Genomic DNA, 13,741 nt, shown 5'->3' with positions numbered 1-13,741 from the left:
TTGCAATATAGCTTCCAATAACGAATACTGAGTGTATTTTTTTTTTTTTTTAATACAGTTTGATAATGGGAGATTACAAATGAAAGGAGAAACTGTTGAAACGTGCAACATGCTGCATTTTTCATCAGGATAATAATTTGCAGGCGAGGTATACAAGAAGATACTGCGCTAATATATTTTATGTATGTTTTTCCCTGTTTTGCATGTGTATGTGTTTTTCGTGTATAGCTAATACAATGTATGGTGTTACGAGATGGCAATCGTGATGATACTGTGCTAGTGAATTTTAAGTTTTTGGACTTGTAAAAGAAGAAAGAAGTAATTTGTTGTTAGTAATTGCATTAAGAATAACTTCATTGTCCTAAGTATAAATAGTATTATTATTTATTAATTATATTGGGCCTATACTAGAGTTTGTATATTAGAGCTTGTAAAATAATTTACTTAGCGATAAAATGAAAAATTTTATATCTCAAAATGCGACAAAATACGAAATTTATAATTTCAAATGCGAAATGTTTAATTTCGAACTGCGAAAAACTCCTATCTATATCTATATCTATATATCTATATCTATATATCTATATCTATATCTATCTATCTATCTATCTATCTATCTATCTATATATATATATATATATATATATATATATATATATGCTACGATGCTAATTTACAAAATATTAATATCAAGTTAATAAAATATCATTTACCCTTTACCAATTAATTTCAGTCACATTACACTATTAATGATGGATGCCCTTGGTTTTATTTTAAGTTTTTCAAAGACCAAAGTTCAGCGTCCCTTTCAGAGCGAGGCTATATGAGACGTGGACCTACGGCTGAACGTAAGACCCGAGTCACATGAGCTTCCACTGGGAATCGAACCCGAATCTCCCACACCAAAGACGCGTAATCTAACCGCTAAGCCACGAGGGAGCTCTAGCCTGGCTGTTGACGAAAGACGTAAGTACAAAACAATGTATCGAGTAATATGTCGAAATATCCCCCCCCCAAGTTATTGTTCCTGTCCCCTTAACAATTTTCTTCAAATCATATTCATAATTGGCCCCCATACTTTTTAAAAAATCAAAAAGAGCACGGTTTGATTCCGCTAAACACGAAGTAAACTCGTGATATTCAATCTTGTCCGACTGATAAAGGAAAGCAATCTACTTGTAGCCGTATTATATATATATACATTAGAGATTTTCCTTTTTAATTCGCATTTGCTAAGACAAAAAGAATGCAAAATTATTAAATTAATCCTTTGAAATTGATTCTTTTACACTGACAAGATTTTTATTCTTTTGTTGTAAAAATTTTGTCGTCCCGCACATTTAGAAGACTATTTTTGTCTGGCGTAGGATGTCACAGCACAGAATGAGTAATAAACTACCTTCGACTCGCCTGGAAACTATATATTCTTTCTCGAAAAGTGTTCATAATATCTGTGTTAAGCGCTTTGCAGGACTCTTTTATGAGTGGTGTCTCCGCGATCTACTTGAAATGTCACTTATGGAAAGTTCCGTCAGGATGCTGCGCCGACAGCATCCTTCCCCCCTTGTTGCCCCCCTTCTCGAATGGCAGCAATAAATGACCCAGCCTTTTTCCTTAGGCTTTAGGTCATAATCCTCTGTCGCTGGTGAGATGACGGATCGCACAGATCGTAATCCCATTTCGGCTTTTTCCCGCCAACTCTCCCGTTTTTTTCTTCCTGTCTTTCTTTTCTTCTTCGCCTTTGGTCTTTGAAAAAGCAATATACCTCCTGGGAAGACAAGACCAAAGGCAAAAGACAGGATCTGGACGTTCCGCAAGGATTGCAAGCTTTCTGGAGAAAATTTCATTCCGAGCAGGTTTTCTCCATCCTTGGTTAGTAAGACAGGCCTACATCGAAATAATAAAATAATGCTGTTTGAACCTTGTGTAACGACCAAATCTACTAAATGAAACAGGAAACAGGGGACTAAGGCAAATAGTAATATTTATTTGGAACAACGAGAATACATATACAATATATATATATATATATATATATATATATATATATATATATATATATATATATATATATATATATATATATATATATATATATATAGATAGATAGATAGATAGATAGATAGATAGATAGATAGATAGATGTACTACAAGCCAGGTTCTAAATGTTCGTATCGCTCTTGATATGAACTCTCCACTGAGGACATATAACACACACACAGGTCGAGTAAGTTTCAGATCTTTATTAGGCTTCCATGGTTATCCAGAAAGTATCTTTAAATCGCATTAGCCTAATCCTCACAACAATTACTCTGATTATGTCTACATAAAGTAGTCAAACTAATATCACAAATCCTATAAACAGCATCCGTTAAATCTCATACAAAAATATAACTATTTACACAGTACATTCTCTGGCAATTGTATTGAACCGCATATGTGATTAAAAACCAGAACGCTTTTTTTAACGAATTACTAACTACATTCCCAACAGATATCCTAGTGGATAATGTTTGTGTGTAATGAGTAGAGTTTCATAAACTAATGGATAACGCATTGTGCGTAATGAATAATACGAGCGAGGGTAAGAAACTAAGGTTACAAGGCCGTAATTTGTGGAATTTCGTCTGTTATAGACGAATAAGGAGTGTGCGGTAATTTTACTACATAGAGTTGGCAACTGTGCAGAGTTTCAGCCTCCCGTCACCTACGGTGCTAGTCGTAGGTAAACACAAATGGCGACTCTTTTGGAAAACTGGTCTCGCGAAGAAGTACGCTCAGCTATTTGATTTGCGTAGGTAAAACATGTAACCGTGCTGAAATTTACCGGCAGCTGGTAGAGATTTACGACTAGGACTTCACACTGAGGGTGTTATCTTCCTTCAGGATAACGCGCGCCCACATACAGCCCAGAAGAACATGACGCTGTTTGAACAATTTTGCTAGGTCGTCATCAACCACTCTCCCTACAGTCGTGTTCACATCTGTACAGACATCATCGACCTCGCTCCAAACGATTTTCACCTGTTCCCGCACTTGAAGGAAGATACGCTACGAGGTCGTCGCTTTGTTTGAGACAAGGAGGTGAAATGTTTCTTGACAACGTAGCTGAACACACAAGGACAGGATTTTTTTTTTTTTTTTACCAGGAGGAAATCTTCAAACTCATCCCACGATCCAACAAGTGCCTCAACCAATATGGAGACTATGTCGAAATATAACCTAATAAATGTACTATCTCTTGGCTGTATACACGTTTCACTGCAGAATTTGTAAACTTACTCTCCGATCACTCCTCGCAATAACAGCCATAATAATTTGTGTTACCATTAGTGGCATTATTAACTGTCCCCGAAGGTTTTGTGTACGTTTCCTGTCGTAGAGAATGAAGTAGAATATTGATAAGATTGATAAGAAGAATCATGGAGACACCTCTCCCGGTTGAAGCGAATTAAAAACAAAAAAGTGACTAGTATGCGTGCCTTTGGTGTACAAGGGCACGGGTTCGATCCCCTGTGAGGGAGCAATAAAATTGGATGGTTCGGATCTTGTATCAAACTGTAAGTTCACATCTCATGTAGTCTCGGTGCTGAAGAGTATGCTAAACCGAAATCCAACCAACTAACGTTAACTACTACTACTACTAATAATAATAAATAATAATAATAATAATAATAATAATAATAATAATAATAATAATAATAATAATAATAATAATAATAATAGTCGTAGCGGGGTTCTTTCTGTGGACCTTCATTTGCCATTCCTCTGCTTGCCTTTTGTTACCTACAAGAAGGAAAATAATGGTTTGGTATAGAGAGCCAAAGCAAAGAAACAGAGATGATAACGAGGATACTTCGGAAAGCAAGAACTAGAACGTACAGGAAAGGATTAAGCAAAATAATTGAAGTAGTCAGAAAAACCAAGAGAAAAATAATAGTGGATAAAGAAAAAAACTGAAATGAAATCTTTAAGTTTTACGTCACATGGTTATGCCGGTTAGGCTAAAGGAGGCGGTGAAGAGAAATGAATGAAATGGAAGAATGAAGAAAGTGGAAGGAAACGGGAGACCCCGAGAAAATCCACGCACACGGTGTTTGTCCACCACAAAGCTCACTTGACGTCAACTGGGATCGAACTAAGGACCCCAAGGATTAGAGGTGAACGCTCTACCACTGAGCCACCGCGGCCCGCAATAGTGGATAAAGATCAAAGACGTTAATATATAGAGTAGAATGCGCAACCTAACAAAATTTACATAGGAGAAACAGAAAAGATGGAAGAATGGATAAAACAGAACAAAGATGATCAAAGATTAAAAAGGGACAACAACGCAAAGCATCAGAAAGAGACAAACAACAGAATATGGTGGAAAGGAGCAGAGGTCATAGAAGCAGAGAACAGAACATTGATGAGAAATTAAAAAAAAAAAAAAAAAAAAAGCATGGGAATTATGAAGGCAGGAGACAATGTGATGAACTGGAATGCAGAACTCGTGATAAACAAAGAATGGGAAAAGATTCTACTTAAAGAAAAGAAAGAAAAGAAGAAAGAAAGAGAACACATTAATAAGACAACATCAAGGATTATTAAAGGATAGAATGTATCTAGCAAAGTAGTAACCTTTTAATTGGACACGTGTGCAGCTATAAAGGTAACCAAGAAAGTTATATCGCTTTTTCACCCACCACCTTCCAACATCGATATGTCACCTAAGACGTACCTGGAAGATCAAAAATAGTCGCCATCAGCGTCGACAACTTTTGCCAACGTTCTGGAAGGTCACAGATTCCATCGCATTAGAACTTGGTGGTTCGTGAAGCGAAGAAGTACATTTTGCACCTCTACTAGGGATTTTAACTGGTGTCCTATAAGGTGAATGTCCAAGAAATGGAACAGATGATAATCAGAAGGTGCAGTGCACGGGGAGTATGGTGGATGCAATAGTGTTTCCCATCAAAGGCGTAGAATGGTGTCTCGGGTCGTGTTAGCCACATGGGGCTTATTGTTGTCCTGTAACAGGAGAACCACTTTGCGATTCAGAAGTTTTGGATCCAGAGTTTTGAGTTTTTCTTGAACACAGCTCAACTGCAGACAGTACACAGTTGCATTGATGCTCTGACCAGCTGGTAGTAGTTCCCTCTATACGATGCCGCGAACAGTCCACCAAACACATAGGAGAACTTTCTTCTGGTGCAGTGCTAGTTTCGCTGTTTTGAAACCGGTTCATGGGATACTTACCAATGATGATGGCGCACTGGTGCTTCGTATGGGACCCACTTCTCATCACATGTCGACACCCTGTCCAGAAATAGCTCCTTCCTCAGATGAATCAGCAAAGAAACACAGGTGTCTGCTCGCGTTGCCTTCTGGCTCGAAGTCAAATCATGTGGGACTCATCAACCCAACTTGTAGTGCTTCCCAAGTTGATGAAGGTGCTGTCGAATGGTTTCTCCACTTACACTGAATTGTAGTCCCAGTTTCTAACATGTCTGGCCACTGTTCGCTTCAATTCTTCCCTAAAGAGCTTCATTTTGTACATGTGTTGGTCTTCCGGCTCGTGGTATGTCTTCGAATGTTTCGTCACCGCCCTTAAGCTTGTTAAATTACCGCTGCACTGTTTGCATAGTCACGACACCCTCACCAAAGGTTTGGCATATCTTTCGCCTCGCTGGAGCGGCGTGTGACTTCAGTTTGAACTCGTATTTCACACACGCTCTTACGACGCTCTGTGGAGGTCCCATGTACACTCTGTCCTTACACAAGTTCACGGTGTAAATGAACTGCCAGAAGCAGGTAGTATGTTGAATATACCCAAACCAACAACTGATCTTCGCCTTATCTCCATTCGCACTGAACTCATAGTGTGAGGACCAATTGAACACAGACCTCTACAAAAGCGACAGAACTTTCTTGGTTAGCTTTACAAAAAATGAAAGTGAAAAATACAAGTGTTACTTTTTAATGAAGGGTCCGAGCCTAACTAAAAGTTGATCTCCGGGACGTATATAAGTTGTGACCAACTCTCAAGTAACCAGGAGTGGAAATCTGATGAAGACATGCTTATTGTGTAGAAATTGTTACGTAATTGATTTTTAAATATATATACTAGCTGAACTCGCGCTCTCTATACAGCGCATCATTTGCGTATGAGCATGAATCTCCTTGTCATTCCTCACTGCATATGTATGTGTCCCTTTACACATACAAGCGAGAGACGTCTTAATAAAAAATCGGCAAGGGGTACCAACAAGGGGAGATTTTTTTTCTATTATTTTTTCAATATCTCGCACCGTTTACAAGATTTGAGCCTACTTTCGGTTGAAGTTTTTAATTCATGTATGATCAATATTTTCTTTCTTCTCGCATGCAATATATAATAAGCAAATACATTACATACACAGTTAATTATAATGTCAGTGATAGATGGTATTGATTGGGTAAAACATTCCAAACAATAAAGATTCATCTTAAAGTGGAGAAAGTGTCATCCTTCGTTTCTCATTACTATTTGGCCATGAAACAAACGCCTGAGAGATATACAAACCCTGTATACAAATATTTGACGTTGGAACGTATAATTCGTAAAATTTCAATACTTTCAGTGTACCTCTAAAAAATATAATAAAGAAATAACGGCCATGTTTATATATATATAGAATTAGAACTAGACAATGTACACAAAATTTGCAATCGATCAGTGAAAACGGCATCTTTCTAGAGCCTACGGTTCCCCAGAACTTACTGTCGAAAGGATTAGCTGTAGACATATAAACGTCCACAAACATGTAAACTTTTGTAGTATTTTAATATATAGATTATCACATAACCTTGCTCAGTGTGTTGCATTTAGTAAGATATAACTGTAGAACATGAAAGTAAAAATTACATTTCGTGTTACCAAAAAAAATCTCGTCACATATCAAATCCCAAAGCTATTCAGATAATCATAGAATTGTACCATAACTTCATTGGCTTCGTAGAAGGGATTAGTGTAAGGAGGTGTAAAGAAAATGAAAAAAAAAATGAAAAGACGTAAGGGAAATCGGAACGTTCCATCAAGACAACCTTTGAAAGAGGTTTCCGTATAAAGTTCTTCCTGTCAAAACACCGTAAAAGTAGGTATGTTGAGAATGAATGTCTCACTTCTCAGTTAAAACCATGGACGTCCATGGTGTGGTGTGACTTTTGAACAAGAGATAAAAGACCCATTTTAGACTTCCTCGAGAAAGAGAGAGAGAGAGAGAGAGAAGGTGAGATTATTGGTTTAAGGAAAGATGAAGCCATCACTGTGTGCAATCTCAACAAAAGAACTTTTCGTCGATTGAAATGATCCAAAAATAGCGGAAACCATTTCCTCTGGAAAGAAAGTAGCCTATAAGCGAAAAATCATTTCTCTTTCTTTTACCTTCTTTTTTCCTATCACTCGAAACAAGGGCTGAGAAGTATCTGACTTCAAAGATGAAAGTGCTGAATATATATTTCTGATAGAAAATACTAATGTACTATGATATTGTAAGTTCAAGATAAATTGACGCGTATTTTAGATTTAATGAAACTATATTACAAGGATGTTATAAAATATAGGATCTGCCCATGTGTATCTTCATCCTATTTAACTCAACGAAACCAAAAAACAACCGAGCATCGACACGTCTCATTGGCTACTCTCGTTTCCACCACCGGCTGATTGGCTACTTTCGTTTCCGCCATGAATGTTGGCTCAAAACACTGCGATCTTAGTAGGCGGAGTGGGCAGAGTCGAAGTGTCGAAACCGTGATGTATGTCTTCAAGAGTTTGTTGCATGGGCAGATCCTCTATTTTATAATATCCTTGGTATATTGTCAATTACATTGAAATCTTTGTGACGAGTACAAATAGTTTCGGTAGTGACAATCCCATTAAACTCGTGGTAATTGATGACTGCAGAGAAACCTGTCTATTTTCATTGAAAAACGGCCAACTTAGGCTGAGCTCTACCTTACAGAAAGTATTCTTCTTTTTTCGAGCATAACTTGTTACAAATAATAAAATTCGTATTTATAATACAATGACTATAAAGATAACCAACGAAGTTCTTTCGCTTTTTGTGGAGGTCTGTGTTCAATTGGCCCTCACACCGTAGCTTGAGTGCGAATTGAGGTAAAAGGACGGTCGGTTATTGGTGTGGGTATATTCAACATACTACTTGTTTGTGGCAGTTCAGTTACACCGTGAACTTGCGTAAGGACAAAGTGAACATGCGACCTCCACAGAGCGTCATAAGAACGTGTATGCTGTACGAATTCAAACTGGGGTCAAACACCGTTCCAGCGAGGCGAAAGATATGCCGAACCTTTGGTGAGGGTGTCGTGACTACCCAAACAGTGCAGCGGTGGATTAACAAGTTCAAGGCGGTGACGAAACACTCGAAGACGCACAACGAGCCGGAAGACCAATACATATACAAAATGAAGATCTTCAGGTAGCAATGGCCAGACATGTGAGGAACTGGGACTACAATTCAGTGTGAGTGGAGAAACCATTCGGCAACACCTCCATCAACTTGGGAAGCACTACAAGTTAAGTCGATGAGTCCCACATAATTTGACTTCGGGCCAGAAGGCAACGCGAGCAGATACCTGTGTTTCTTTGTTGTTTCGTCTGAGGAAGAATCCATTTCTGAACAGGGTGTTAACATGCGATGGGAAGTGGATTCTATACGAAGTTCCACGGCGCCGTCATCATTGCTAAGCATCCCATGAATCAGTTCCAAAACAGCCGAAACCAGCACTGCACCAGAAAAAAATATGGTTCTTCTACATATTTGGTGTACTGTTCGCGGCATCGTGCATCTGGAACTGCTACCAGCTGGTCAGAGTCTCAATGCAACTGTGTACTGTCAGCAATTGAGCCGTGTTGAAGAAAAACTCAAAACTCTGAATCCAGCACTTCTGAATCGCAAAGGGGTCCTCCTGTTACAGGACAACACTAAGCCTCACGTGGGTAGGATGACCCGAGACACCATTCTACACTTTGGATGGGAAACACTATTTCATCCACCATACTCTTCGGTAAATGCACCGTCCGATAATCACCTATTCCATTCCTTGTACAATCGCTTTAGAAGACTCCAGTTAAAATTCCTAGTAGAGGTGCAAAATTGACTTGATACCTTCTTCGCTTCACAGCTCAGCAAGTTCTACCGCGATGGAATCCATGGCCTTCCAGAACGTTGGTAGATGGTCATCGATGCTGATGGGGACTATTTTTTTTTATCTTCCAGGTACGTCTTAGGTGACATATCGATATTCGAATGTGGTGGGTGAAAAAGGGACAGAACTTCGTTAGTTACCTTTATATTAGCGATATAATTTTGTTTGTATCAAATGAATATAACAATAAAGTAACGGAACCGGTCATAAACTTAGATCCGTAACCCGATCTGACCTGAAACATCGGTTATCAATTAATCTAATGTACCTATCTCTCCAAGCTGCACTCGGCGGTAGCGACTCCTCTATCTTTACCTCTGAGCAGCATCGGGCAAGAGGTATTCTAACCTATCTCCGCGCTGCATCGGGCTGGAGATATTACCCATTTCTGAGCTGCTTCGGGCAAGAAGTTCCTTACCCATCTCTGCGCTATATCGGGTAAGAGATATTAACGTACTCCTGAACTGCATCGGGCGAGACGTTCCTTTAGACCCAACTGCAACGGGCAGGGTCTTTCCCAACCAAGAAACCCTAAACCTCCGAGCTACTATGGGCAGGAGATCCAGCTTATATAGAAAAGATCTATTAGAGGAATTACTTATTTGTAATCTAGTGGATAAACTGTATAGAAACTTGTGTAATAAAAAAGGTGGAGGAAAAACCCTTATACCGTCACTCTACCAAAAATACAGTAATGATATGTACGAGTAAAATGGAACGAGAAGAAAAATGTTGGAAATGGGTGTTTTTTGAACCTAAAATTGTGGATTCTCTCCCAATCGCACCAACTATTTGAGTCCCACACTGGTAAGGCGCTCTATTTTAAATGAGAAAGGAAAGTTTCCAGTACAGCAGACTATTCGAATGAAACGTTAAGGGCATCCAAAAATGATACAGGGAATGTATACATTGTTATGTGAGGGACTTTAGAAAATCTCGAATCCTTCTCCGAACAATGTTGTATTGTTGGTATGGTGAAAAGCCTAAGGTACAACCTGCTGAACTGGCAACATTACTTTTTCGAACGAAGCCAACGAAGGAAAAATATAAAACAAAATAAATTGTGCAGTTTTGAAATTTGACACAGTTGGGGGGGAGTGCCCTAAAACGACACATCAAAATTCCCCTCGGGTTGGTGGGTCGGCGGACGGCGGAGGAGAAAGGGAAGTTTCGATTTAGGTACGATTTTCAAGTTTTAAGTACGATTTTCAAGTTTTTCTTAAATATTTCAAGAACAGTGACGTCTATCAAAAAACACAAATTAAACTACATTAAATTTCCTACGAAAATAGATAATCCTATACATTTTCTTCGTAGGATCAATAGTTTAAAACGGTAGTTCTCAACGTAATTCCTATCACGACCCTAATTTTATCACATCCTCTTGCCAGCGATCCCCTTATAATTTCTGGTTTTTAACAACTTTGTGTGGGGCTTTTAATATAACTATTGCGGAGATCCCACGATATCCATCTATTTCTATAATAATAGAATCCATTTCTTGTATATGGTGGATACAGTATCTTCCCTAAAAGCGAATGGATTAAAACCAATTTTGATCAGTTCATTCATATTACAAATATCGAATCCGATCCGTCATACTGTTTCAAAATGGAGGCCGTTTGAAAATTTTAAAACTTCATAACTCCCTTAATTTTTGATCATGTGATAAGAAAAATTTACCGCACTAGTAAAATCATACCATGATCAGGTATCTCATTAGCTTTCAATTTTAATTGTATTTCAATATGCAAGTTTTTGCTTTTGTTTTTGCACTTGTATTTTTCTGGTATTTCAATATGAAATTGTCATTAGTTTCATATCGTGCCTCTTTCATTTAAATTGATTTTTAAACAAGCCTGCACGTGTTGAAAATGTTTAGTAGGCCTATTTTATGTAGTTCTTAACAGTATGTATGAAAATAGAAATATGTCTATCACAACAAAATTCAAAATAATTTTAAAAAAATATTTTTCGGTATTATATTCTAATTATATTTATCTCTTCCGCTTATCGTCGCGATCTCCATAAAAAATTCTAGCGACCTCCACGTTGAGAAACACTGGTTTAGAAGATAGAGTGGGTACATATTTCAAATAAATCTTGAAAATAAGTGTGTTTAGGTAACTAAGCTTCAGAAAAAATCGCATGTCTATACAAAAATATACAAAGGCAATACTCAACTTCGTGCACAAAATATGTATACAATGGTATATATATAGGGTGTCTCAAAAGTTTCCTGACATAGGGTAACTCTTATTATCGGAGTTAGAACAAAATGTAAGAGGGAAATCCGTCTCCTCCAAATATGATGTTTTAAATGTAAAGTAAATAATTTTCTTTTTTAATCGGAGGACCCGTTTGAGCTGTACACTCTTTATGTGCTCAATGTTGAATGAGACAGCAAACGTTGCCATTTACCTGGACCCACAACAGAAGTGAATGAAGTCACTGTTTGAAATGGGAGCTGGCCATCGACACGTTAGCGTAAAAGACAGCAACTTCATTCACTTCTGTTGTGGGTCCAGGTAAATGGTAACGTTGCATTGTCTTTTAACATTGGGCGCATAAAGAGTGTACAGCCCAAATGGCTCGTGTGATTTCTTCCTTTTTCTTTTTTTTTTTAAAAAAACTTCACTTTATTCTGAAAACATCATGTTTGGAGACGGTTTCCCTTCTTACATTTTGTTGTAACTCTAATATATATATATATATATATATATATATATATATATATATATATATATATATATATATATATATATATATATATATATATATATATATATATATATATGTGTGTGTGTGTGTGTGTGTGTGTGTATGTATGTATGTGTGCCGTCTCCATAACGACTTCTCAAACATTCTAAACATCTGCTTTTGTTCTTTTTTCCGTAAAGGGGTCGAATTCAATTGTAAGTGGAGAAAAATTCCGAAAATTCCAGCCAAAGATGGAGTCTAAACAAGTGGCGAATTTGACGAAGAGAAAAAGAGCACTAGATTTATTGATAAAAGATACGTATTTTTTTTTTTTTAAAAAAAAAAAGTTCAAGGTCTGTCGAAGAGTGTCCTATTTCTAATTACTGTCCTTCTTCTATCCGTGTTAATAGCATTCTTTACATTTTATTTATTTTTTTCTTTTCTCTTTTCGCAGGCATGGTACTTGATCAGGTGGGCATCGATCTTCTGGCGTTGGAAGAAAGGTAAGTCCTTTTTCGATCTTTCTCCTGTTCCTTTCAAAGAAACCTCTTCTTTTTTTCCCCTTTTCTTTAGATTTTGACAATATTTGTTCTCATATCCCACCTGCAGGAGGTTGGTTCTTGACGTTGCTTGTGCTATTTATATCCCTCTTATAGAGCGGTGAAAAAACTCCCGAGGAGTTTAGACGTAACCTCAGCTTTCTAGGGTTCGACAACACAAAATGCTGCGCTGCCTTCGTTGAGAAGAGAACCGCAGGAAAGAAGGAACATTATAAGGAGAATATAGAAGGAAAAAAAAAAAAAACAGCTTCTTCTGGAGTTGAAAAGTGAATGAGCTTTTGCCTTGTATTAAAAAAAAAAAAAAATCTTGCTTCCACCAACTATGGATAACTTCATAACTTCTTAAATCTATATATATATATATATATATATATATATATATATATATATAGTTTTCAAAACCCACAACTTTGTGTGAATTAATACTTCGAGAGCAGATGTTTTGACAACATTTTCAATTTATTTATTTGCGTAAGTTCCTATTATCTGCCTGTTCCTGTGATATTTTCCTTTTTTTTAAAAATCTTTCTCTTTCTGCCTACATGCGTTCGTTCATGTTTTTTTTCTTTTTCTTTTTGTTTATTTGTTCTTGTCCGTTTTGTGCACCTGTCACCAACCCTTTTCCTTTCTTTGCGGTTGTATTCGCTTGTTCTGGATCTGAAAACTTTTTTTTTTTTTTTTGCTTGACGTCTTTTACCTTTTTATTAGCAAAGTCTATAAATTATCTGGAACTTTTTTTTGTCTCTGTCCTGATGCAAGCAAGACTTAATAGAAATTTAAACGCTGTGTTCAAGCAAACTTCAAAAACGAAAAACGAAAGTATTGTTGTTGTGTAATAGCTGTAGTTAACGGGTAAACTTCTGGAAGGTACTTAAGTCGCGAAACGTACAATCAGCACTTTCTCTAAAATACGAATGTTTAAACACATAGCATTAAGCTTTAAGTAACACTTTTGCCATACCGGTACCTACATATTTAACATTTGCTTTTAAGAAGGGCGATTAAAAATCAACAGATACGAACTACCTAGGTAGCATTGCCTATACTCAGTGCATGAAAAGTTTTCTTCTGACCTAGGAGTTAGTTCTGAAAATCAAGCGTCACAATCACTCAAATTCTTTTTAATACATAGGCCTAATGTTCCGGCCTTAAATTAGATGGGCATCAGCAAGGGCGCCGATTTCTTTGTAACTTTCGGGGGAGGGCATTCATAAAAAAATACATATGACAATACATATAACAAGAAAAAATTCAAATAAAAATACATATTCATAAAAATACAGGGG

General features: G+C 37.2%; 1 protein-coding gene across 2 annotated transcripts in view; it reads left to right on the top strand.

Annotated features, from left to right (window-relative positions):
* Positions 1 to 13,741, top strand: part of LOC145668959 (uncharacterized) — a 590,098-nt gene that overhangs the window by 398,677 nt on the left and 177,680 nt on the right. For both annotated transcript variants that reach the window (XM_081737250.1, XM_081737251.1), the window contains exon 4: positions 12,350 to 12,398. In XM_081737250.1, the coding sequence (XP_081593376.1) occupies positions 12,350 to 12,398 (49 nt within the window). The remainder of the gene's footprint in view (positions 1 to 12,349; positions 12,399 to 13,741) is intronic.

The sequence above is a fragment of the Thermobia domestica genome, chromosome 13 (assembly GCF_964235325.1).
Source record: "Thermobia domestica chromosome 13, izTheDome1.hap1.1, whole genome shotgun sequence".
Classification (NCBI taxonomy): Eukaryota; Metazoa; Arthropoda; class Insecta; order Zygentoma; family Lepismatidae; genus Thermobia; species Thermobia domestica.
This window is presented reverse-complemented; position numbering and strand designations above follow the sequence as displayed.